The 24,698-nt window shown below is 41.3% G+C and overlaps 1 protein-coding gene across 2 annotated transcripts in view; it reads right to left on the bottom strand.

Moving 5' to 3' along the window:
- Positions 1-995: 995 nt before the first annotated feature.
- Positions 996-24,698, bottom strand: part of dpp10 (dipeptidyl peptidase like 10) — a 148,282-nt gene continuing 124,579 nt past the window's right edge. For both annotated transcript variants that reach the window (XM_040201505.2, XM_040201506.2), the window contains exons 6-26: positions 23,584-23,636; positions 22,333-22,414; positions 19,752-19,872; positions 18,729-18,883; positions 17,264-17,361; positions 16,379-16,502; positions 14,539-14,577; positions 12,979-13,086; positions 12,628-12,719; positions 12,362-12,409; positions 10,880-11,001; positions 9,820-9,864; positions 8,563-8,661; positions 8,415-8,484; positions 7,619-7,813; positions 6,894-6,948; positions 6,589-6,688; positions 5,927-5,985; positions 5,185-5,257; positions 4,848-4,921; positions 996-2,452 (exon numbers count right to left, since the gene is read on the bottom strand). In XM_040201505.2, the coding sequence (XP_040057439.1) occupies positions 2,315-2,452; positions 4,848-4,921; positions 5,185-5,257; positions 5,927-5,985; positions 6,589-6,688; positions 6,894-6,948; positions 7,619-7,813; positions 8,415-8,484; positions 8,563-8,661; positions 9,820-9,864; positions 10,880-11,001; positions 12,362-12,409; positions 12,628-12,719; positions 12,979-13,086; positions 14,539-14,577; positions 16,379-16,502; positions 17,264-17,361; positions 18,729-18,883; positions 19,752-19,872; positions 22,333-22,414; positions 23,584-23,636 (1,950 nt within the window). In that variant the 3' untranslated portion in view covers positions 996-2,314. The remainder of the gene's footprint in view (positions 2,453-4,847; positions 4,922-5,184; positions 5,258-5,926; positions 5,986-6,588; positions 6,689-6,893; positions 6,949-7,618; positions 7,814-8,414; positions 8,485-8,562; positions 8,662-9,819; positions 9,865-10,879; positions 11,002-12,361; positions 12,410-12,627; positions 12,720-12,978; positions 13,087-14,538; positions 14,578-16,378; positions 16,503-17,263; positions 17,362-18,728; positions 18,884-19,751; positions 19,873-22,332; positions 22,415-23,583; positions 23,637-24,698) is intronic.

Genomic DNA, 24,698 nt, shown 5'->3' with positions numbered 1-24,698 from the left:
GCGCTTCATGTGTTTATAGTGGGTCCAAGTGGGCTCCATTACGTTAAATTGTACTTCTATTCTTGTCTTGCATTCTCGCCTGCTGTTGTGTGTTACATTTTATTTTGCAGTGACGAGTGAAGTACGCGTCTGTATATATAAATATATTGTATATGTATGTGTGTATATATCGTATGCGTCTGTATATATGACTAAATGAACATATAACCAGGCCTTTGATTGCAGGAACTGGTTGTGGTGAAGACATGCAGTGTTGAAGCAGCCATGACGTCTTTGAACAAGTAGACGCCAGATGGTGAAGGACTGGAGCAACGAGCATCCTGCTGTGGACGGATCCATTCCTACCGAAGCCCTCAAGCTGCCCTCAGAGCCCCGGGGAGGCAGGAGCAGAGCTCCGTGGTTGGCGGCACGGTCTCCTCCCACCGCTGTGGGTAGAGCCAGCAGAGACACCGCGCCGCTGGGCTCACGACGGAGAAGAGAGGCCCGGGAGAACCACAACCAGGACCGCACGGAGCAGAACGTGACCCCGCTGCAGCAAATTGAGAGGTTTTCCACGCGGATACACTTTTAGCCCCGGGGGGCGCTGATATCATCTCTTATTTTTCTTCTACCCTGCAGTGTCTGTGCCTTCCCTCCTCACGGGTTTGTGTGGATAGTGGTTCTATTTGGTGCCTGTGGTGGGCAGCTGATATCTGCTGCTGCTCTCATTATTAGCAGTAGTATTACTATCGCTGACCCCATTACCGCCTGTGTTATTGTGGTTAATCTATATACTCACTGCTGCTGCTTTCATTTTGTAGTTCATTCGGACATTCTGATGTCTCCCCCAGGTGTCTTCCTTTGTCTTTTTTGGGGGGAGTTTAATCTTGCGCTGATGAGAGGATGAGGCATGTGTACAGATTATAAAGCCAAGGGAAAATAATGATTTGGGGTTAAACAAAATGAATTGAATTTGATAATTGTAGATTGAAGTAACTTAAATGATTATTATTATTGTTTTTTCACAGTCTTCTTTTTATTTATAATCATCACTAGAGGACAATAACAATAACCCCCAAAAGCTCAAACCCTGCCCTTTCCCATTTTAAAACAGCAAAAAGAACAGGTACAAGCATTACAAAATCCATCTTAACAGCTGAAAGAAAAACAGAAAAAAAGGAAACAAGATATCCGGGTCAAATGAATCCATCCCCATAGACTAAACTATCTATGAGATCTGAAATCTCAAAAATATATTTATGTACACACTCTGCTGTATTGGTACTGTACAAAATGTGACAACACGTTCCCCGTAGACATGCAAACACCTTACTGACACTGTAAAACGTTCTGTCTTACTACACCCATTGTCATTAATAACCACTGCAGTTATTTATTATCTTCTTGAAAAAGAGAATATCCAGCGATAAGGAAAACGTCCCACGGCTTCAAGAAAGACCTTTAATCTGAGATGAGCTTCTGAGATACAAAGAAGAAAATGGATTCGATGTTGTGTGGCCTGAAACTGAAAGTACGGTATGGCCAATATCCATTATCCTTATTTCAAACAATAACTTATTATCATCATACAGCTTATATAGTGATGTAATTGACACTAAGTGACTGCAATGCTGCGTCTCGAGGGCCTGAGTTGCCATAGGTTAACATGACACTGCTAATGGATGAGCATCACTGCCAGCAACTAGGATCACAGTATGTTGATCCTCATAAGGCATTATACATGGCTACACGAGACCCCTGTACAATAAAGTGTGACCTATAAAGACTGTTGCTCAGGAGTGTTGCAGCTGGAAATAGCACTTCTTCAGACATGAACTCTTTTGCGGTGAACTAGCATTTCCAACCAAAGGAGAGGTCAGATCAAAAGTGTTCATTTGTTCTTTTTTCTTCTCGTTTGCTACCATAAATGGGACGAACATGGCGAAATGCGTGAAGGAGCAAAGGAAAAAAAGATAAGCGTGCACTCGTGGATGGTTGCAGCCCAGAGAGCCTGCAGGAGATGGAGGAGGTCTTCCGTACGCTTTACCAAGAAACGGAGCGTCCCACAACTGAAATGACTTGATGCCAGAGGGCGGCTCCGGCCTCGTGTCCCGGACTATGCGAGTGTCACTGTTTGTGTCCTTCAATTGTCTTTTCAACACATTATTACACATTTCTGTCACCCATTCGCACACACAGGCACACACACACACACACACACACACACACACACACACACACACTTAGGAGCTCTAACCCAGTGTCCATGTCCAGCTAAATACTTTGTCCAAACGTGAAAGGTCTTGACAAAGGTCTGATCCTAAAAGCCTCCAGCCTACTCCTCCTCCTCCTCTTCCTCGTCAGGCAGCGGTAGCAGTTCTTCCTTCAGACAATCCCGGTAGAAGCTGGTCAGCGTGCCGTAGAGGTGCTGGCGACTCGGCTGAGATAGGAAGTGGCCCTCATCTGGGTAGATCTGGCGGGTAAAAGATAAGTAAATAAGTGTTTGGGGACACAGATGTGCAATATGGGATTGGGTGAGACATGCACACTGCTACATTCTGCCACAATGTCTTTCCTGATGCTTCCACTAGGAGGCGCTCACAAACATTATGTATTTTAAATGGGCCCATACATATCGGAAACCTCCAGTTCTGCCATTTGAAGCCAATACGGAAACCGTCTTTTTCTCTCTACTGACCAGCAGGGCGACTCCTGAAATCTGATTGTATAGAATGTATGAAAAACTAATTCCTGTTGGGGGAAAATTGTTGCGCCTGCGTAGGGTGAGGCTCTCTGTCTGTACTTACGGCTTGTGTTGATGATTTCTGTATTCTTTATCATTTTTCTATATTCTAGTTAGTAATAAATACTTAATCACAAAGCAAGCTCAAGATACTTCTGATTTCTCACAACGGCTAAATCCACAAATTTCCAGCCCATTTCTCACTTGATTTCTTACCTCAGTAAACATTGTAAACATGTGTTTATGGTATCAATCCCCATTTAGAGCCCAATAGACCATAGAGCAGGGTATACTGTACTTTAGGGCGGGCTTACTGTTATTGACAGGTAGCTATTGCTAACACGGCCCTGAACGGCATCTCCGGTCCCTCCTCCGCATTTCAAATACGGTAACTTCCATTCACTCATCACCCAACAGTGGAGTTCCCCATTAACTCTGAGTTACTGTTTTATTGTCTTGGTTTTACTGCCTGCTAACTGGATGTTTTTGTGAAGTCTAACATCATTTTCAACTTCCCACTGGACACTACCGGCTTAACAGCGCGGAGCAGAAAGACATAGTGGAGAAGTTAGCTGCTTTAAGCTAAAGTGAATATTGGACCCGTTCATCAGGTGAAACGAAATACAGGTTCCACTTTTATTGCTGTTTGTTCATGAACCTTGACCTTTTCGCTCTTGAATTGTGGTAGACAAGATGTCATTTATCAGATTTAGCTCGTAGCTCATTTGCATCGGTAGCTCCTGAGAACACATAAGTAATCCTACTCCCATCTCACCAACGTCCTTCATACAGCGAAGACTTTTAGGGCAGGATAAGGCTAAAATATAAAAACATATCTAACACTATACTTGAAACTACTCTTTTTTACCATTAGCATTCATATTTGTCTTTTATCTGTGCTTATTAATGATTTTTACACTTTTCCCAATATACAAAGTAAAAAGAATAAGTAGGAGGGAATTTGCAACATTCTCTATTGTTTGAGACATTTAAGCAGCCGCTTGTTTGGCTTCTTTCCCACGTGTGTATATGACTGTGTCATTTGGGAACATTATTTCTATATATTACATAGAAAGATGGGATCAATAATATAAAACTAATAACTGGGCCAAATATATAGAGCCTTGCCGTAATCACTGGTTGATGACAATGTGCTGTTAGAGATGTGGTTTAAAAAGGTATAGCGTGTTTATCACTTTAAGGTCATTGATATTGGCATTGTGATTGTTTGAACAACACCCCACTGGAATTAACATAACCACAGAGACTCTGTTGTTTATTTTGAACCACAAGGCCCCTCATTCTGGATAATCCCATTAATCTTAACCTCTGCAGCGCCATGCTTCTGCCAGTACATTTGTCGTTTATTCTCGAATGTCTTTCAGTGTCTGTTGGCCTGTTTAAGATAGTTGAGAATGACATTTTTCTGGCCTTGCCAAACTGCTTTCAAACTTTGTATCTGTCTACCCGTCAGTGGCTGTAGAATATTTTCAAGGCCTTGTGTCTCATTGAATGCCAGAAGAAGTCCTTTACCTATTGTAAGGTAACTTGTGAGTCTACTGCGTCCCGGGGGACATTTTAAAAGTGTATCTCAATTGATTTTCGTTTTTTACCACAAGTTCTACTATTACATTAAGTTTGCCTATTTTTTCCACTTTGATGCAATTAATAAAGATTAGGGGGTTTCTTTTCAAACAGTCCCATTTAAGGAGACTATGAGATGTTGGAATACATCGGAACAATCCTTTGATATAAAAAGTTGATCTCTTCTGCAGCACATTCCCCGTATGCAGGACATCATGTCCAACCACTTGACAGCTGTGGGTGATGACGAGCTCCTTCCATCCTTTTACAAACCAACAAACTCTATGTTTCTATACAGTCAGCGACTGCTCAACCTGCTCCAAACATTTGGTTGGCTGTGATAGTCTGTGGGGATATTGACAACTGTCTGACGCCAAAGAACCAGAGTTTGGACACATAATCAGTAGTCGAGCTAATCCAATACATTGAAGACACTTTTGATAAGTGTGAATTTACATTATCTTAAATAACATGAGTTATACAACACGTGCATGCTATTGCTGTGTAGAGCTTTAGGTGTTCCTGTTGATGAGATACACACCTGCATTGAGTAGTTTGCTCCAACTTTCACGAGGTTCTTGACGAGCTCAGCAGTATGCTGAAAGTGGATGTTGGCTGGGAAGGAAAAAAAACTTGTAAGCAGCAACACTCAAATGACTCCTGACTGTGAAAAATAGTTAGATCAGATTCTAGGAGGAAGGAAATACAAACAAAGGCTCAACGACTCTTTCCTCTGGAAATCGCAGCATTAATTTAGATAATCGACTTATTCTTTTTTACTTATGATTAAAAACATTTGCCCAATTAGGTGCCAGGGTTGCCTGCTTGATGCAATGCAGATACACTGTTTTCATTCAAACACATCTACTTTATCTTACCATCTGCTGTGCCGTGCACAAGCATCAGTTTCTGCTCCCGCAGCGCTTGAACGTTCTGTAGCACACTGGAAAACTGTGAGCAAATAAGAAATGGAGATAATAGATTGATGGACATTGCTAACTTGCATTTTAGAAAGCAATCAGATATTGCGGTAAGTGCATCATACTCTGATTAAATAGCAATTCAATCTAATGAGGAATCTTAAAGAGATGAAGAATGTCAAATTGAAAATGTGTTTTTTATGCTGGAAATATCTGTAGCCAAGCCTGCAGACGGGCAAACATACCGAAAACAGCGGCTTGCTTTTTGTGGAATGAATTGTTGGGTGGTTGTTTACATGTGCTTGGGAAAAACAACTGTTTTGTTCCCCCTCACTGTGCTCGTTCCGCTCGCTGAGGAAAACACCTGTGATAGCACAACATCTCGTCTGTGCGGGACTCCTGAGAGAGCCAGGTAACCCGTTAAAGGCTTACAAAGGACATGTGATCCGACACACCGGTGCACAGTGTTACCCGAGAGATGAGTGACAAAGTCCTACGGAGCATAACAAAACACAAGGAAATGTGAAGCACTGCTGCCTCCGACTTTGGTAACCGTGGGAGATTAAGTCTGTCATCGATTTGTGGACAAGACACTTTGGAAGATCAACGGCAAGCAAGTAAATGCGTTTGTGTTCGTGTGAATGTGTGTGTGTGTGTGTGTGCGTGTGCGCGGGGGAGAGGTTAGATGGTGAACACCCACCTGATACCTGCTGTCGTCCCGTGATGGCGAGCCAAGGTACCTCTCAGAGAAAGCCGATGCTGTGCAAATGAGAAGTGGGACAATCTTAAGGCAGACGGTGCTTCCGCTTGAGCTGCACCACAACAAAGTGGAGTTCATCTCATCCTGAATTGCTTCCAGTGAGGAGGAATCGACCCCTCGGGGAGGTGTGAGGGACCTCTGGCTGAGGGAAGGCTCTTTGCACCGGTCTGTCGGTGTAGTGTTGTACTGCTGAAAGCTAAGATTGACTTTACAGTCTTATCTGAGCTAAACAGCCTCTTAACAGGCAAATCGTTACTTCTTACTCTTTACACACATCCTTTTTTAAACTTTAATTATTTCCTTTTACTTGCCGGAAGGCGAATGTCGAGCTTGGTCGACTGAGTACGACTAAGGATCCCTAATTAGTTATTGTGTTGAGCAACCGTTATTGTAAGTTAGTGGTATGTAAGAAAAGTGGTTTGATAAGGAGTATAAAGGGTGCGGATGTCCCCATGTATGAGTGTTACAGTGGTGGAAACCACTCCAACAAAAAACAGGACTTTCACCGTTTTAATCTCCTTACGTCACACTACTGAGATAACATTCAGTCAGCTGAGTTTAATAAATGCAGTGAAACTTCATCATGAGGGCTCTGAACTTACCATAGAGCTTCCAGTCAGTCACAGGCGACATTGCACACGCACATTTGAAAAGGTTGTCAGTAGACCTGAGCATCATTAATGTTATGTACGCTCCATAACCCTGAGCAGAAAAACACATTAACACATGGAACTTTGACTGCAAAAAGCCATGTAACATTACACAAAGAAGCTTTTCATATTTGTGGAAAACTATTGATTTGTATACTGCACATGGACATTTGCACAGAAGCAGCGTGTTAGTGGCAAAAACAGCCTTGGTATTGAATACATTTTACATCTAATCTTTCCTGAGAGCAAAGGCTCACCTTTCCAAACACTGCTATCCGTGTCCGATCAATATATGGAAAACTCTTCATGAATCTAGAAGAAAAAAGCAAATTCCATATGAGCCACAGCTTATTTGATATGTGCATTTATTGTATATATATTATCTAAGTTATGCAAAGTAATGAGCAAATATTTTAGCAATTTTTATTGGTCAAGTTGATGGAATCTCTGTGGAAACCCATTGTGAGCTGTATCTTAAAAAAGTTTTTAACTAAAACCGAAAAATCAAGACTCATACAAGAGTTTAATAACCGTTAAGCACAACTCCTAAAGCACCACGTGATTGATCACATTGCCTGTGTGAGGAAAAGCCAATCACACATTAGGGTTGGGGCACTTCAACCAGATCAGCCTATGTGAAAATCTTCACATAATGAGTAATTCAGTACTTTGCAGAAGCAGCTATGATTGTAAAATATTTCAAGCAAATGTATTTGTGTGAAATGTTGAATTTCTATAGAATAACTTAACAAATAAATTCAATTAAACAACCCGTTTGTAATTAATTTAAAAGAAAGACAAATAAGATTCACGCAAATTGTAAAAAAAAAAGGGAAACAAGCGGCTGCATTCATCTTGTTCCCTCCAAGGTAGAAAGAAATAATAAAGGATCTGTGTTAATTTAAATCAATAATGTTTGCAAACAAGAATATGCCGGGACATCGCTCGTTTAAAGTAGAATTCTGTGAATCTGATAACGTACTCTACAGCTGCGACCTGGTCCTGAACATCCACAGTTCCCAGTCTGTGGTGAACCTCGTGCAGGATCCTCTGACCCTGGGAGCCGCTGCCCCGGCCGTCCAGACGAGCTACGATGACGCTGTCTGAGCTGACCAGCACCGAGTCCCAGCCGAGAGAGAAGCGGTCGCTCACAGCCTGACCACCGGGGGCGCTGTCGCTGAACATAGTACAAGATATCGTAAACAAAGGCAAACTCAAAGAATCCCACAAATCAGGCTGGATTTGAATTGTCAAATTTGCTTAGGAAGATTAAGTGAGGGAAATGAGGTGGAAGTAGTGTAAGTGGCCGCCATGATGAGAACTGTTTGAATTCTCTAAGGCAAAGGAAAGGAGCTTCAATGCTTCCCTACTCATCTCCTTTAGCATAGGAACCACTGGACCATCCTTACGAAAGGAAAGAAGATAATTCTGTCCCATCATTCCTTGCAGCGGGACGAGGATGGACACGAGTCAACTTTAACCACAGGGTTTTCTTCATGAGAGAACAAGATGGGTAACTGGTGTGTTTTTTATGGACAACATTGGAGCTCTTAAAGAAGAAGAAAATGTCTTTTCTCCTTGACGATATGCTGCACACTTTTATCTTTATACCATTTTATGTTTTATAACGCTGCTTGGATGAATGTTTCGACCAAGGATGGTTCGAATGGATCGAATTCAATGTCAGAGCAAAAATGTACCGAGAAATAACAAGAGTTTCTCAGCATGCATTTCTGTCATATTTCAGGATATAATGTGTCATTACAAATGGTACGTACATCAGCAACAGAAGCCCATAGTGACGGGACTCAGTGAAGTCTGGTGGATACGAGATCTTCAAAGGTAAATCTGATAAGAGAAGAACAATTGTATCACCAATTTTCTACATGAATTCCAGTAATAGTATGGAAACCAATCAACTCTCACCAAAATGTTCCATTTGAACAGTTCTGAAGTCATTCAGCTGGATCCTTTTGAGCATCAAAGCAGCCTTTAGCAAAGAGTTGTTCTCGAGGATGTAGTAATCTGAAAAAGAGGGGAATGGGTTCTAAGGATGATAAGAGTCCAAAAATTGATTCCAATAACCAAAGTCTCTCCGCATTCAAATTGCCCATAATGACACACGGCTCCCTCTGGAGCCGGAGGTATAATGAAATGAGATGGAAGGTGGATGAGATCTGAGGCTCAGGATCGTTCCTGACTTTGTTTCATTTTGTGGTCGATACAAAAGGTTTGAATACAGTTGATTTCTGAATTTAATCTGCTTTTAGTTTAGCTTTTGCAAATAAAGGAGAAAGTTCCAAGTTGTAATACGTTATAAGATTATCATATGAAATATGCAATTAAAGGATGGAGCCAAATATATATGTATCGCTTTTTCTTCTGCCCCCTAAAAATAACCCAGATTTTAAAAAGTTGGATATGGGTTGCAAACAAATTATTTGCAGCTGACCTTTTTTTGAAAGCAGGCGTAGTTCCCCTTTAATTCAAACTGATCTAGTAATGGTCATTTGTACAACGGTTAAACTTGGATCAGCACAATCAGATAAAGATACACTTAAAGTGTTCATTTCTAAATCAGCTTGCTCACTTTCCTCGGCAACAGAGGACTTGGCATCTTCTCTATTGTAAATAAACAATGATTCTCTAGCTCTTTTTTGGCCATTTTTGCCATTGGAGCCATCTGAGGAGCAGCCTAGATGAAATAGAATTCATCCTGCACTTCTAATGTACAACCCCAAATCAATAGAGCTCTCATTATGACAGCTGCCAGGGGCCTCGAGTTCCCAGCTGTGGATGGAGGGCCTATCCAAATAACCAAGGACAAATTGCTTGCTTTGCTGTGGCACAGCTGTTAACTTTTAAGAAAGACGTATAGGCATGGATAACACAAACCCGTTTCAGGTCCATTCTGCTTACTATCAACCGGACTGAGATACGAGCTTTTGAAATGATTGATCACATCAATAAGAAGCTCACGCAGCATCCACGCCATTGTTCTTTTGCGTGGGACCTCAAATTAATTCCCTTGAATTTCCACAGCTGTATTTTGGAGTAAAGTCAGCACGGCCCAACAAATCCAGAATAGGCACATTCATACAGGAGTTTAAAATGAACAGGAGTTATCCTTTCCCTGGTCCTCACTTGCCCCTCATTTCTCACCAGGCTAAATGGATTCCTTACTTGAATTGTTGAGGCTCTGTAGGATGACAGTGGGGGCTCCAGGACCTGAAAGAGAGGAATAAAGCTAGTGATTGTCTTGTAATCATTATCCGGTTATTTTAATCCTCACCATAGGATGATGTGTGCTAAAAATTAAGGTTATTAATACATTAAAAAAGGTTGCTCCTGCAAAGCAGACACTAAAAGTCCAATGCAGGAAACCGTTTTGTTTTTCTCAATTTTTGTGGTCAACTTCCATACTTTCCTCGCATCATTTGGGGGTTAAAGGTCACTCACATCACCTCCATAATAACTTCAGACTGTCAAATTCAGTGAGTTTTCTTCAATGTCCCTTTGTGGGATACGCAGTTAGAGGTTAATAGAATGGCAAGTCTCGGGGAAAGGCAAACTCCCTCTGCAGCAGCAAAACACACACAACCACATTGAAGCTGCTCGGCTCGCACGTACTGAAAAGAATCCCCCCGCTCGCACTGCGCATCCTCTCCCAACCTTACTGTTAGAAGCCTGCAGTAGTTTTGACTTTTGGCAGTCCTTCCTTATGTGAATCGCCAGCGGTGGTCTTATCCAATTATTCAGTAAATCAACACAACAAAACCCAAATACTCTCATCTGCTCAAAAATATATTGAAAACACAAACAATGTAAAGGGTTAACCTCTATCAAACCAGCGACTCGTTGCCCGATTACGCTACCTAGAAGTAATTATACACAATGGAGCGTCTGCTTAATTGTATGCCTCTCATTCGGAACTGATGAGAGATGAATTAAAGAGAGAATAGTTGGACGGGGACAGTTTGCAGCAAGTGAAGCCTGACAGATTGGATGAATACATTAGGAACATGAAACACAACAGAATCCCAAATTTCTGCAACCGTCTGCATTTGTATCATCTTTAACGACATATATTTTAGCCAATTTTAATGATAACATTTTTTTCCCAGCGTATTTAAGTAATTCTGTTTTTGAAAATAAGAATTTCTAATCATTTTACAGAAGTAAGCATTTATGCAACCATCGTCGAGGAGGCCAGAGCCGAGGCCCCCGGTGCGAGATGGACTACCTTTGCAGCGGAGGATAATGTGCTGGTTTGCAGGGCTGATGTCGGCATCAAAGTACAGACAGTGAGCTTTATTCAGCTCACATGTCAGACATCGCCGTGGGAACAGACCCACCGTTTTAACACTGGGGAGAAGAGATGAGGATATCAGGATAGTAAGACAGGGTAGCAGAAAAGCATTTTTAGTGAAATATGGAGGGTAATGCTGGCATTACTTTATGTTCTTTTCACAGGCCAACAATCCCCTCAAGAGACCAACACTATCAATAAAACACATCCAGCTATAAATGTGTTGCCTGTGTGCATCACAACCTGATGCAGGTTACTGCTCCATGGAAAATAACTTAATTATCAGTTTTACAATACATATTTAAATCATTGAAACATAAAAGGCTTTGCAATATTTTTGCTTGTATCGTTGTTAGTAATTACTAGGGCTGTCAAAATAAACGCATTAATCTATACCATTAATGTGGCCGAGATTAATGGGATCAAATATTTTATTGCCGGAAGTAAACGAAGTTGACGCGATCAGTTAGATCGGAGAGACCGAGACGGTATTTGAAGATGTAAAACAAACAGAGGCGCGACATACAGCGGAGAACTGTGCAGAGGAATTCCTCCACGTGTTAAATTTTAGGACATATAGTGCCGGGAACATGTTGGTAGCTGCTAGGCTAAGCTAGCTGCTAGGCTACTTCCATATCAACATCTACCCTGCAGACGACCACCACTGTGTCCCTAAAAGACAATGGTTTGAAAACGTCCTGGTTAAATGTCGGAAGATTGCCTCCAAGATGATCAAATGTGTGCAGTTTTGTGTTTAAAATACAATGAAACAACAGTCTAAAATAAACCCTTTCTAAAGTGATTAATTTCGCAATTAATCGTCATTAATGAATTACAAAATGCGCAATTAATATATATATGTATATATATATTTTTTTTTAATCCATTGGGAGCCCTAGTAATTACTATAACATTATATACTGTAGGAAAATAATCATACATTATAAGCCTAGTTAAGTACCATACTATTTCATAATATGGTGACATTTATTTGTAGCAAAAATAATGATAGTGTATTCTAATTTTCACGTTAGTCACTGTTATAGTGTGGATATATGTATAAAAACAGGATTCGACTTTTTGATATTTTGTGTTTTCTTTCATGCTCAAATTTTCTTTTACTTTACTTGATCAATTCTAATGTCATTGAATTATAGTGCCTTACAGCAAAGTATTAATGAACTTAATCGACAACTTTATCATCAAGTTTGTTATTTAAGTCATTTTTAAAACAACATTTCAGATTAAGACGCTGTTGCTGCCGTTTCCCTTTATAGGCAAAGTTTTTACCAGCAAGAAAAGAAAAAAAGGGGAAACAAAGTGAGTGCTCTTATCGGGATATCAGGTTTATACAAACATGTTGTTATGACAATTGTCATGTCATTGTAACAAAGTGCAACAAAGTGCAGAAGCAACCTGAAAAGTTGCCGTCTTCGTGGAGAACCCTCTGTGCTGAGAAAGTAACTGTAAAGAGAAAACAGAAACATAAACAAGCGCACAAGCAGCCATGATTAAATAAACACAGAGCAAAGTCTCTCCTCTGTCATTCCGTGTCCATTGTGAATTAAAGAGAAAATAATACAGTTCCGTTTTTTGAATGTGACTCATCAGAGGACAGACGGTGACTAATAGGAAAACCTAGTTTATGTGTTCCTTTACTTAAAAAACAAATGCAAACTTACAGGTTGTCAGTGTTCTCATCATATGCAATGATCTTGGTCACCTCCCAGTTCCCTGATGTTAGATGTCGGACTTCATTTTGATCTGCTCTGAACTAAGAGAAGCAAAAGAAGAGTCCATTTGGACTGACATCTAAAAGGTCCATTGCACTTCAATTAACTGAGTCATTTCCTTAATTTCCTCATTCCTCAGTATTTCAGAGCGTACACATCAAAGAGTTTTATTAAATCTGTGCCAACACACACCATCCTTCGTGCCAGAATATAAAGTTTGGCAAGACCCTGTGGTCGTAAAAACTGTGGCTTATACGCTGCATCAACTTCAGGGGGAGTGACTGTAAACTGGCCCTTCACCTGTGTGGTGAACATGGCGATGTGATGGAACTCCCCACGTCCTCCTTGTTTGACCGGCACAGTTAGGAAGAACTGGCTGCCGTCTTTGGAGAACACCGGTTCTTGGTTCTGCAGAAAAGCAAAGACAGATGAACCCCGGAGCATCGATCACATTGGTCAACACAACTATACATTCCTGTGTAGGCCGGGTGTAAATATTAGACAGGAACCAGATTTTCCACATTTGTCATTAAAATTTATATTCGTTATGTGGAAGCGTTGGAATTGTGATACTTGTTCTTTTTTCAGAAGCTTGCTTTTCATACTACTGACACTATCAACAAGTGAATAAAAATTATGATGACATTTTTATTGGCATAAATGCCTATTTTTCCAACCCCCCCGATTGCTGGAATGGTGGATTAGCCTTTTCACAGAGGAAAGGAAATATGTAGTTAGTATGATCAGAGAAAAAAGCACCATTTACCACTACCCTGAAATTCTGCAATGGTTTAAAAAACAACTGTACTGCACAGATGTCACACATAAACATCCATTGAGCCATCATGTGTGTCATATGGGCTTGCGCATGTACTGGTATGGTATGTTATGGTAGTGAGACACATGGGGATCCAATGAAACCAGCACAGCTAATTGAGAAGCCACAATCTGACGTAAAGTGATGTGTTGAGGAAAGGCCCTTCCTCTGCACTGACACAACCTCACAGTGAGGGAATGATTCATCTCTAAGATTAACCACTTTTACAAAGACGAGCAGCTCCGCGTGCCACGATTGACAAGCGGTTAAAATACCCAGCTTTACCCCCCAAACATGTTTGGGTTAGGCTGTGTGATCCACAACGTGCCAGGAACGCTCTCTCCTCTGCCTCCGTCTCTCTTCCTGACAAGCAAATCCAAACAAAAAGAGCTAAAACTAAAGCTGAGAGAACAAAAATGGCACTAATGGTACCTTTGCTGGATTTATATGGCAGGTTGTTAAATGTCCATGGCTCTGTTGATGATGAATTCAATTTACCGGCAAGTCACCATTCCAAAAGTCCTTTTTGACTTAAAAAGCTTAATTAGATGCTGTTCTTTTCTGACAGTGAAAACATTCTAAAAAGCTCACTGTTGTGCTGCAATTTTGCCCTTTTCATTGACAACAATACAAACCAGAAGAAAACACATTTAAATTACAGCTGAATCCCACCAAAGCAGTTTATTATATCCAAGACTGCTAAATCCTACAGGTGATAACGAAGTGGCAGCGCTCTGCATCCTGAGCCTCTACCTGCTCAAGAGAATAATTTGAGAGGGGGGAGAAACTCAGTGCTTCATTGCCGCCACTCATCCTGTGTTTGCGTCATCAAGTGAGGGATTTTGGAGGATGATTAGAGCCCAGTGTGCATAGAAATACCCACACATGAAGTGGGTAATTGGCAAGGTTGTCCTTTATGTGGCATAATTTGAAAGATACTGAAATAGAAATGAATGACATTAAGTCAAATTATAGCAGTCTAGCGCATGCTATCAAAAAAGCATTGGGTACAGACTAGGACACGCGGAATTGAGAGCACTTACCTGCTTGGAAAGCCAGAGCTCGGAGCTTTCTTCATGTCTCTAAAAAAAGATGGAAAAGCAAAATGTCAGTCTCCACGATACACCCCCGTCTTCCTAAAAGGTTTTCAAATATCAGGCAATAAAAGTGTATGGAGTTCAATCAAATTCTTATTAACACATTTAAATTAAAAATATTTGTTCATCATATTTTTAATATTATGCATAATACTTATTATTATTTTGCAATAACATTTTGGTGGCATATTTTCCAGATAGAATCATCTGTCTCGTGTGGAACTCTTTTTGGTTCGTGCAACTGTGGACGCCATTTGAGCCGCAGCCACCGTTTCAGACTAATGAGTGCATGAGCCGGGAGCCAGAGCTTTGGCTGATGAAGCATTGGGTGCAAGCCTGAGCTAAGCTCGTTTGTTGGTGCAAATCACACCAAATCAGGAAATAACAGAACTGGAGAGCGGGTCCCACAGTTCAACAGCATGGCTAACATTGCTCTGCATCATCTACGTGTAGAGAGAACATGGAAAGAGTTTACTGCGGCGGATGTTGTCTTCATATAATGACAGTTAAGGTCTCTCCATACATTGGCACCAATGTTCTCGTAACAGATAGATTTAATGACTCCCAGAGACTTCCAGGGTTAATGATCGACTGGACCTTGGGAACACGTCACAATAACTCTCAAGCTGTTCCTATTGTCTCTCTAATGTTGTGTTTACTTCTCCTGGCATCGTGTTCTCAGCACTGCACACCAGAGACCAATCTCTAAACCTAAAGCGCTGATGTCCAATTGTCATCGGCTTAGCAACCACAACAGGCTACAACAAAGGTAACAATATTTAAATCATAACAAGTTGGAACATTTTGTCCAAGTGTTTGTTTGAGCAAACAGATTGTCTTCCTGGTTAAGCGGTTTGCGTGCATTTTGAACCGGGTCCTGTGATGCTACTCGGCCAATCAAATCGTTGTATCCTGATAGCATTGTGACATAGCAGGGACAGAATCATTTATAATGTTATAAAAGAAAAAAGGAGACCAGAGAAACATTACGTGTTCTTTAAACCTGGACGTTTATTCTTCAAATAACCAGTATGCCTTGTGTGTTCTGAGGCCGTGGAAACGATCAAAAGCAGCAACTTGGAGTGCCACTACAAAGACAAAGCCCAAATCTTTTGATCATTGTGGAGTCTAAAATCTGAACTGAGGGCACAGAAAATAAACAATCTCAGCAGTTATTTGTGACACTGGTTAATAACCCAAGTCAGAGATAATCCTGTTCAGAAAAACAAAAAAAACAAGGATTGGTTGTTTTAGATCATGTAACAGATCCTTCCTTAGATCCTCGTGAACTCACGCTAACATAGCGGATGGAAACCATTCAGTGAGGAAAATGATTTAAGTGAAAAGCGCAAATAAGTAAATCTAAAAAAAAGGCTGTGAAACAGCAGACTTTTTGTCAGGAGCAGGATCTCATGGCTGTGGTCAGAAAACAGCTCACGGTTCCTTGTTATTGTATCTATGAGAGGCAGAAGCACCACAGTACCCCGATGTGTAGACTTTCATTTTCTCCCACTCAGTCTCAATCCTCATTCTGCATCCCTGCTTCTTCACAACGATGGGAATCCAATTAGTTATAATGAGTCAAGAACTGTTAATAGACTTTAATTGAATTAATTCTGCACACAGCACTCCAATCAAATTTGACTTGGAGTAAAATGTTGCGCATTGCACGGCATTCTTAGCATTTCTTAGGGTAAGAGACTCAAAGTATAGCTTACTACTTTGCCTACATAAACACAAAGTCTCCTCTCCCCTCAGGGACACACGTCTTTACACAAATATTCACCGTGACGCAGGCTCCGGTGGTGGTGTCACACACAGTCAGGATGGAGATGTTCTGGGCCCGGTTCAACCACCTGACCGATGTCTTGGTCTTGCTGATCCACTTCACCATGGTCACATAATGTTCCCTATCAAAAACACGAGAACAACCCTGGTTATTGATTATCTGGACACTATACACTTATGTGAAGGAAATGGTTTTGTATATTACTAACATTCAAACTATCTATGCCCTCCAGTGTCAGTTTTGGAAATTTCAGGGGCAGCGCGTCAGTTGCTGCTTGTTACATGTGTGCAGTATCTTTTTTAAATAAACTTCCAAAAAGGCTTGTCTAGGGTAAAGCAACCAACGTACTTAATTATGTTGAGATTTATTATGCAGTTCGATAAAAGGCCTCATCCTGACCAATGCCTCAGGTCCTCTATGTCAGACAAAGGGATGGTAGTTGAGTTGGGAGTGAGATAACATTACTGCAGCTGAAAGGAAGTTGATGCCGAAGGATATGTCTGCTTTTGGGGGCAGAGTGGTGCAGGACTTGGTTAGCACAATGAAATACATTACACATGCTGTGCAAGAAGATGGAGTAGAAATATGTTGTATTGACATTAAGTCATTAAGGCATTAAATGTAGTCGCATGAAATGTTTTTTTTACATGCGTTGAAATGCATATGCCTGCATTGTGAAAGAATACGATGGCAGGGTTTGCTGGTTTGTCCTTTACTTGGTTCTCCCACAAGTATAATACATAGTACAATCACAACTGCAATGCAGAGGCAGAGTAAGCTGCACTGCGCACGGTTTTCCCTCATTAACGGGACAGAGTGTGTAGTGAACAAAAATGTGAAAAAAAGGCAATTTTCCAAATTCCTGAATGCAGCTGCCCTCACCGTAGCTTGAGCGTCTCTGGGGGCATAAGCTCCAGCGTGTGCGTCGGCCCGTACAAGTTGACAACGTAGAGCTTTACCGCCGGGTTCGGTTGGCCGGCCTGCACACAGAACCAACAGCCCAGACGTTAGAAAAAAGCTCTGCATCATTTAACGTGACATATAAAGTGCTGTTGTGATGACGTGATTTGGAATGAGTAATCCAAGAGAACATCCTTCAGGAGCATTTTTAAATACATATCCACTTAGATGACCATGCCCATAGAGGGGAAAATTGTCCCCCTTTTCCTCGACACTGCACAGTCTCAGTATACCACTGATCGCTGTGGGATCGAGGAACAGACAAAAAAAAACACAATATGTTTATCTTTTGTAATTCAAGCTACATGAAGTTCATTTCCACATCCTGTTTCCATAAATCATTACATTACATTAAAGGTCATTAGGCTGACGCTTTTATCCAAAGCGACTTACATTGCATTTTTTAACCCATGACTTTAACATTTTTGCCCGGAGAGCAATTAGGGGTTAGGTGTCTTGCTCAGGGACACTTTGACATGGGGCATGGAGCAGCCAGGGTTCGAACCGCCAACCCTGCGGTAGTAAAATCCATCAGATTTCTTTCGATGACAAATGTTAAAAGGCTGTAATACACTAAAAAAAATCCTTAGTTCCCTAACTTAAGAGAAAGTATACTGAAATTTTTGAAGTTATAAGATTTTTAAAAATAACTCATAGATTGGACAACACAGTGGTAGAAACTTGTTAATCACAATAAACCTGCCCTATAGCATTGACCATAATTTACCAAATGAACATCATGCTGTATTGAAGAAGACTTGAAACTAGAGATTGAGATTACAAGATTGTCCTCAGCCTGGTGCTCCGGGTAAGGTTACCCTTCGCAAAGCGGTCACTGGAGCCAGGCCCAGATGGAGGGCTCGGTGGACAGGCTCTAGTGGCCTTGCTTGCCTGTGAGGCCGGCTGCACCTCCCTACTCGCCCTCCCGCGGGATCACCACCGGTCAGAAAAACTGATAGGATTGGGTGACGTGCTACAACGGCAATGAAAGGGTCTTGATGAACCAGACGTAGGTAGAAGTTGCTGGTTATGAAACCGTACTCCTGCATATGGGATCTGAGATGTCAGGCTGCGGTGGCCCATTTTCTGCAAGTCCAACCCCTCTTTTTACCCGTAAGAGCCTATTGGATCCAACTATTCATTACGTGGACAAGAGCGCCAGCTCCCTTAGCCAATCCAAAGGGGGTAGGGTGTGAAATGACACACCACGGTGATTTTTTTCTTTGAAGCATTGTCTAATTTGTTCGTGATGAGTACAAAATTGTCAGCTTGGAACTTCTTGCTCGGTTCTGTAAAACAATGGGAGATGCTCGGGTCCAACCGGCATGGATAATTGTCCTGTAACTGTGCGGTGAGATTATGACTTTGTCCTCTGATTAATATTTACCTTGGGGTATGGGTATTGCTTCCCTTTGGGGTATGTCATGCCAGTGAAGCGAGGCAAAGCCATGTTGGGCACCAGGCTGTCATTGAGGACCAGGAAGGCCAACCTCTCTCCGTCAGGGGACCACCAGTGTGCCACGTGGGTCCGAAGAATCTCCTCTGTTTCAGAAGGAGACACATTATTTTATCAGGATGAATGTTGACGTTTAAGGATTAGAATGAGTATTATCGCCATGAAACACAAAACGGCTCCAGATATGCCCATCAATAAGTACATATAAGAGGATAGTGTTAGAACCAATTCAATAACCATTCATCGGTGTCACAATTATGAATGTTGGGAACACAGCGACTATATGAATTGTATCAATCTATATCTATAATAATTGCTGTAACAACCTCCTTAATATATCCCTAACCTTCTGCTAATGATTGATTTGTTTCACTGTAACATATAAAGTAGGTGTTTATACGATCCATTTATTTCAAGTGATTGTACGTGCATAATTGTATTGTAATTTTTATTAGATAGAATTACCCACTGTATATACACAAATGGTATTATACCTCAAAAATGAAGGAAACAGGGCATTCACTGCTTCCACTTACCTTTTCATTACATTTTAATATGTTCTTTTCTCCGGAGATTGTCCAGAGTGGCTAAATGCATACAGTGTGTGTTTACTTAGACACATAAAGCAACCCCTTTACTACCAGTGGGGAGATATGTGCACAAGAATAAACAATATGCATAGTTAAACACTGCCTTTTACAAGGTAATGTTTCTGAACACAGGCCTTTAAGGCTTAATGAGAGAGTCTGACAACACTTGAAAATAAAGTGAGATGTTATGATCATTGCTTTGAGAACTGTTGTGTCTCAACCCGTCTATATCTGACATTATCTGACATGTTCCTGTTTGTCATTGGGATTCTGTCAGGTTCCATCAACCAGAAAAAGGTCTAGCTGCACTTTCTGGCTAGATGTGTATATAGGTACATGTATACAGTATATAGGTGACATGTACCTTCGTAGAGCCAGTCGGCGATCCCATTGAAGACGATGCCTTCCATCCCTGACGACGTTAGGCGAAGAGAGTTGCTCTTGACATCTGATTGGTAGTAGATGTTATTTTCAAAGATGTAGATCTGTGGAGAGTAAGCACACAAAGGCGACTTAAATTGCAGGGCGAGAACGGATCAGTGAGGGACAGGAGCACTGCAGCATAGCTGTACAAGCATAGTATAGGAGCCAGATTTCAGGCTTCAAAAGTCTATTATTCGATTAACAGTTATTGTATTAAACACACACAGTATCTGCTCAAGCATCCAAACTATTCTTTTAAGAGTAAAGGTGCATTGCACGGTCGGTAAACTGTATTTATTGAAGTAATCCTGCCAGTGCTCCAGAGGACTAAGCAGTTAATCAAAATCCCAAACCCACAGCCTGAGAGATTTCCAAAGGCTGACACTGTGTGCCCCACCTCAGACAACATCCTGCACCCCCCAACGCACCCCAGCCCCACTGTACTTTCAGTGTGTCCACAGCTTTCACAAAAATCAGTTATTGAATTACCAGGGGACAGATTCCCTTCTTTCAAAATTAGTGTTTTACTAAATTGTGAGATAATCTAAATTTTAAGGAACTACAGCTCCCATGTGACGTGGAACAACCAATCACAGATTGCACATATTTCCTTTCTTTCTGCAAATATCAGTGAATGGTAAATATATGGAGTAGTAAATGGTTTTAGTGCCGGTCTACTCTTTCTGTTCTTTCTATATGTATGGACGTCACAATCCAATTACCAACCCAGAACACTGCCTCAAAGTCTGACACTGTTTTTTGGCCATTAGTTGCGTTATGTCATATTGCATTCATTAAAATCATGGCAAATACCCTTATAGTCCCTGTTTGAATGTGCATACGACAATCACTGGATTGTTGTGATTCTTAAGAAACTTTAAAAAACTTGATACTGGAGAGAGCTACTGTAATTTCCACATAGAAAAATCGAGCTAATAACTCATTGGTCAGCGTCAAACAATTTGAAGCACATAAATGAAACAGGAAATAGTGGTCTGGGCTTTCCAACATGCCTGAATTCTGTGGCCTCGTGTGATCTTACATATTGTTTCATCTCTCTCTGCACTGACACAAACTCCCAGTCTGCACGGCCTCCTGCTGGCATTGAGATATCATCAGTACAGAAGGCAGTCTATGTATGTGCCAAAAGGTTCAGAGCGATGATTATCAAACAGAAGAGTTCTGTAAAAAATGGGTAAAGCTTATACTCAGGGGCGAGTAAAATCAGCCATGTGATGTACACAAAAAGACAGTAAGATTAATGATGCCATTGCATTGAGTCAAAACAGTTTTTAAGTTTAAGTAACTTTGGAAAATGTAAAGTAGTTCCTTTCCCAGCATGGTTGAACATTTTCAGTTTCAGTCATGTTTGCATCTCCATGGACTGAGAGGCTGCCGTGCAAGAAGGAAGCCCTTGCCCCAAAAGCGGCACCTTAGGTTTGCTGCTGATCACATGGACCATGATAAGACCTTCTGGAGGAAAGTTCTGTGGTCAGTCAAAATAAAAATCAAGCTGTTTGGCCACAATGCCCAGCAATGTGTTTGGAGGAGAAAAGGTGAGGCCTTTAACACCAATGTCTACCGTCAAGAGAAAAATCTGAGTTGTAGAAATAACTGGAAACTCAAGAGAGCCACGACATTATGTTCTTTACAAGTAAAACTTTTGACCACAACTGTACATAACAAATAGGGTCTCACACTCTGATATATCTCATAACAACAACTATAGTCAATATATATGTGCTTCTAAAATCATTAGGGAAAAAGCCCTAATTTCTCCAAACGTTTTTATCAGTAACAGAGTCATCCAGAAATAGTTTGTCAATTTAAAGGCTCTTATACAAACGCTTGCAAAACACACACATTATGTCAGTGTTTCCAACGACACACTTCTGACTAATGATGGCTATGCATGCTCCTTGAGAGCGGAGCCTTCCCATCTGTCTACCAGCTCCCACCTCCTTATCACCATAATGACTTCTTAATGGAGTCTTTGATTTATGCCCAAATATTACACGCTGAAATGTGCAAATATGGAAAAAACTGCCAACCGGTGTTTTTGCCTTTTTTTTGCTCCCCATCTGTCCGGTGTAGATAAATAAAAGAAAAAGGAAATGTATGATTGGAGAAAATTTGAATCTAATTGGGGTCCAACAAAATGGAGGTACATTGTGAGTAAAGTGGGGAATTCTGAATTAAAATCACATTCCACTAAAAACAACTTTACTGATTTAATGTGTTGTCATCATTTGGTTGTAATTGCCAGCTCATTGGCCAGGAATACATGTTGGCCTTGTACATTCCTACAAAGTAAACACGACGGAATGACCGGCCAACCCAATTGCTCCCTTCCTCCCTTTTCTCTTTTTCTGGGCTTTGTGACACGGGCGGGCCGCCTGTGCATGTACCTTTTAGTGCATGTGAGCGTACGGTACACCACTCGCTCGCTCATACCCCTTGCAAAGTAAGGCGGAGCTTAACGGCAGGTTGCGGTTGGTGAATGTTGTTTTGTGTGTTCTCACCAGTTGTTGGCCTTGCACTCCCCAGGCGGCGTACTGCAGGACCGAGTTCACCACCTCAGGAGGATCCAGCTCCCAAACCTCGCTGAAGGAAAAACAACAAACAATGGCATCACAAACGTTTGGTGGCTCTTTCAAGCCAAATTCAAAATGTTCAAGGTTGTTCAAAATTCTGAATGTGCTCATTCACAACTTACATCATAGTAAAGTGAATATAGTTTTGGGGATATTGAACTAGAAAACAAAACCTTGAAAAAAACTAACAATGAAAATAGTTTGAAATACACATACACACTATGGTATGTAATGTAAACACAGAAAACGTTTAATAAAATGAAATAAAATTGGGTACACTGCTGGTGTAAGAGGAAAAAAGTGGAAACTAACATGAAAATAGTGTTCAAATCCTTTGAGCCAGTTTTCCCTGCAATATAGTTATTGCTGGGTGAGTTTCTTTTGTCCGAAAAAGAACAACGGGCAAATTCAAATCTGCTGGAGTTGACAACAGACCAAGAGTGATATCAGCAGCCAAATGACCAAAACGAAAAGAACATGATAGAGTGATGCCCTGGTGATTCCCAGGCACAATATCTGAGGAATCGATCACATAGCTTTGTGTAAAGGCAAATCCCATCAGCCGAAAAAAGTAGGAAGAAGTGAAGGCACTGGCAGGCTGTCTGAATCAGAGCTGGTCCACAGCTTTTGAAAGCATTATTGACACGGTTATGAAGAGCCACCAGTGAATGAGCCCACATTATCTTCGTAATGTATGTATTCAACGGTACTAACTGAGAGATTTTCTTAAACTGTGATGGTAAATCCATGTAGCCCAGTAATCCAGTTAAAACTGCCTGTACATACATTTACATTTCAAACAGAAACCTAAATTTAATTTAGCAAAAGTTACAGAAGGGTGGCAATTTACTGAATTGCGTGTTGGAGAGGACACAGACGTCTTAACTCGGTCTGATGAAAACCCTGGCACACAGCCGAGACATGGGACAATACTGTAGTATTCAGAAAAAAATAAAAAGTTTAAAAAGTTCAAATTCCAGCCAATGCGTGGGCGCTGTGCCTGCAGCTGCATGCTGTCGTTGGAATTGTAATCGAGAAAATCCCCTTTTTCATGCATATGTGAACAGCATATACTTTGATTGCACTTAGCCTTTACCGATCGCACACTGTTTACAACTCGTGTCGTCTCGCTGATGACAGCAGTGTTTTTTAGCTCACACGGTAGACAGCAGCCCTTACCGTGTGTGAATATTGTAGATACTGTAGGAGGCCATGTAGGAGTGGCGGTAAACCTTCAGAAAAATGAAGACACAGAGAGGGATTAAAAGATGACTGTCTGAAAAGATTAACAAGAGAGGCAGCGGTGTCACGGATAATGACACCATGGTGACACCGTAACAAAAACAGGAATGAGAAGGCATCAGACAATAACTGACTGCTGGTTTTTGTCAGCGATAGAATCCGTAGACAATGCAATTTGCATGGGTGACAGCTGTGGGACGAGATTTCAATTCCATCTGAGAATCCCATCATCGCGTTGTGCCTCAGCTGAAAGCCCGGGAGAGACAGGGAGGGAGAGCGAGAGGGGCATTCAAGTGACAGCAGGGTGCATGTAGAGCTGCCCCCCCACCTCTGGGCGAAGCTGTGGTTGACAATATAATGACCTCTGACCGTGATCGGGCACAGACACAGGCCATATTTTTGCATTTCATCACGAGGATGACACTGTAATCAGCACTTACACAAAGCTGGGGGGAAATGTTACACAGGGAGATTTTTTACCAATAATATAACAACTCTGAGGTACACTTGTCTAACAATGGGCGCAAGCTTGGGGATAATTATTAATCTTCATCTTCAAAGTACATGACAACGGAGCTTGGGTACATTCAATTACAAAATATGTGTTGCTGCTTCTACTGTCTGTTTCTCCAAACTCCAAGTAATACAGTAGAAAAGTAGCTCATACAACCAAACCATCCCTTAATGGTGAGCACCAAAAAATACATTCTAAGGCTATGCTGGGCCATCTGTGCAGATCAGGGAAGTCCATGCCCACCAAACTCTCATTTCTTTCTGTCAAGGACCGTTACTTCGAGGGTGAACTTACAATAGTGTAATTTATTGTCATCGTTCTATGCTGTGGAACCCAGTGGACTTTTCCATGGAACACAGGTCCTTTCCATTTAAGTAGAGCACACTTTAATTCAGTGAAGAGATCCACAGATTGATGAATGACTTCCTAAAACAGCGATGATACACAAACAAGAGGGGAGCTGAGATACAAGTGAATCCAATTATGACGACTGAGGGAACTTTCTCCATACAGTTGCTGGGTTTGTCAAGGGGCACAT

The sequence above is a fragment of the Gasterosteus aculeatus genome, chromosome 16 (genome assembly GCF_964276395.1).
Source record: "Gasterosteus aculeatus chromosome 16, fGasAcu3.hap1.1, whole genome shotgun sequence".
Classification (NCBI taxonomy): domain Eukaryota; kingdom Metazoa; phylum Chordata; class Actinopteri; order Perciformes; family Gasterosteidae; genus Gasterosteus; species Gasterosteus aculeatus.
Note: the sequence above shows the minus strand (reverse complement) of the source record. Positions and strands in the feature narration are given on the sequence as shown.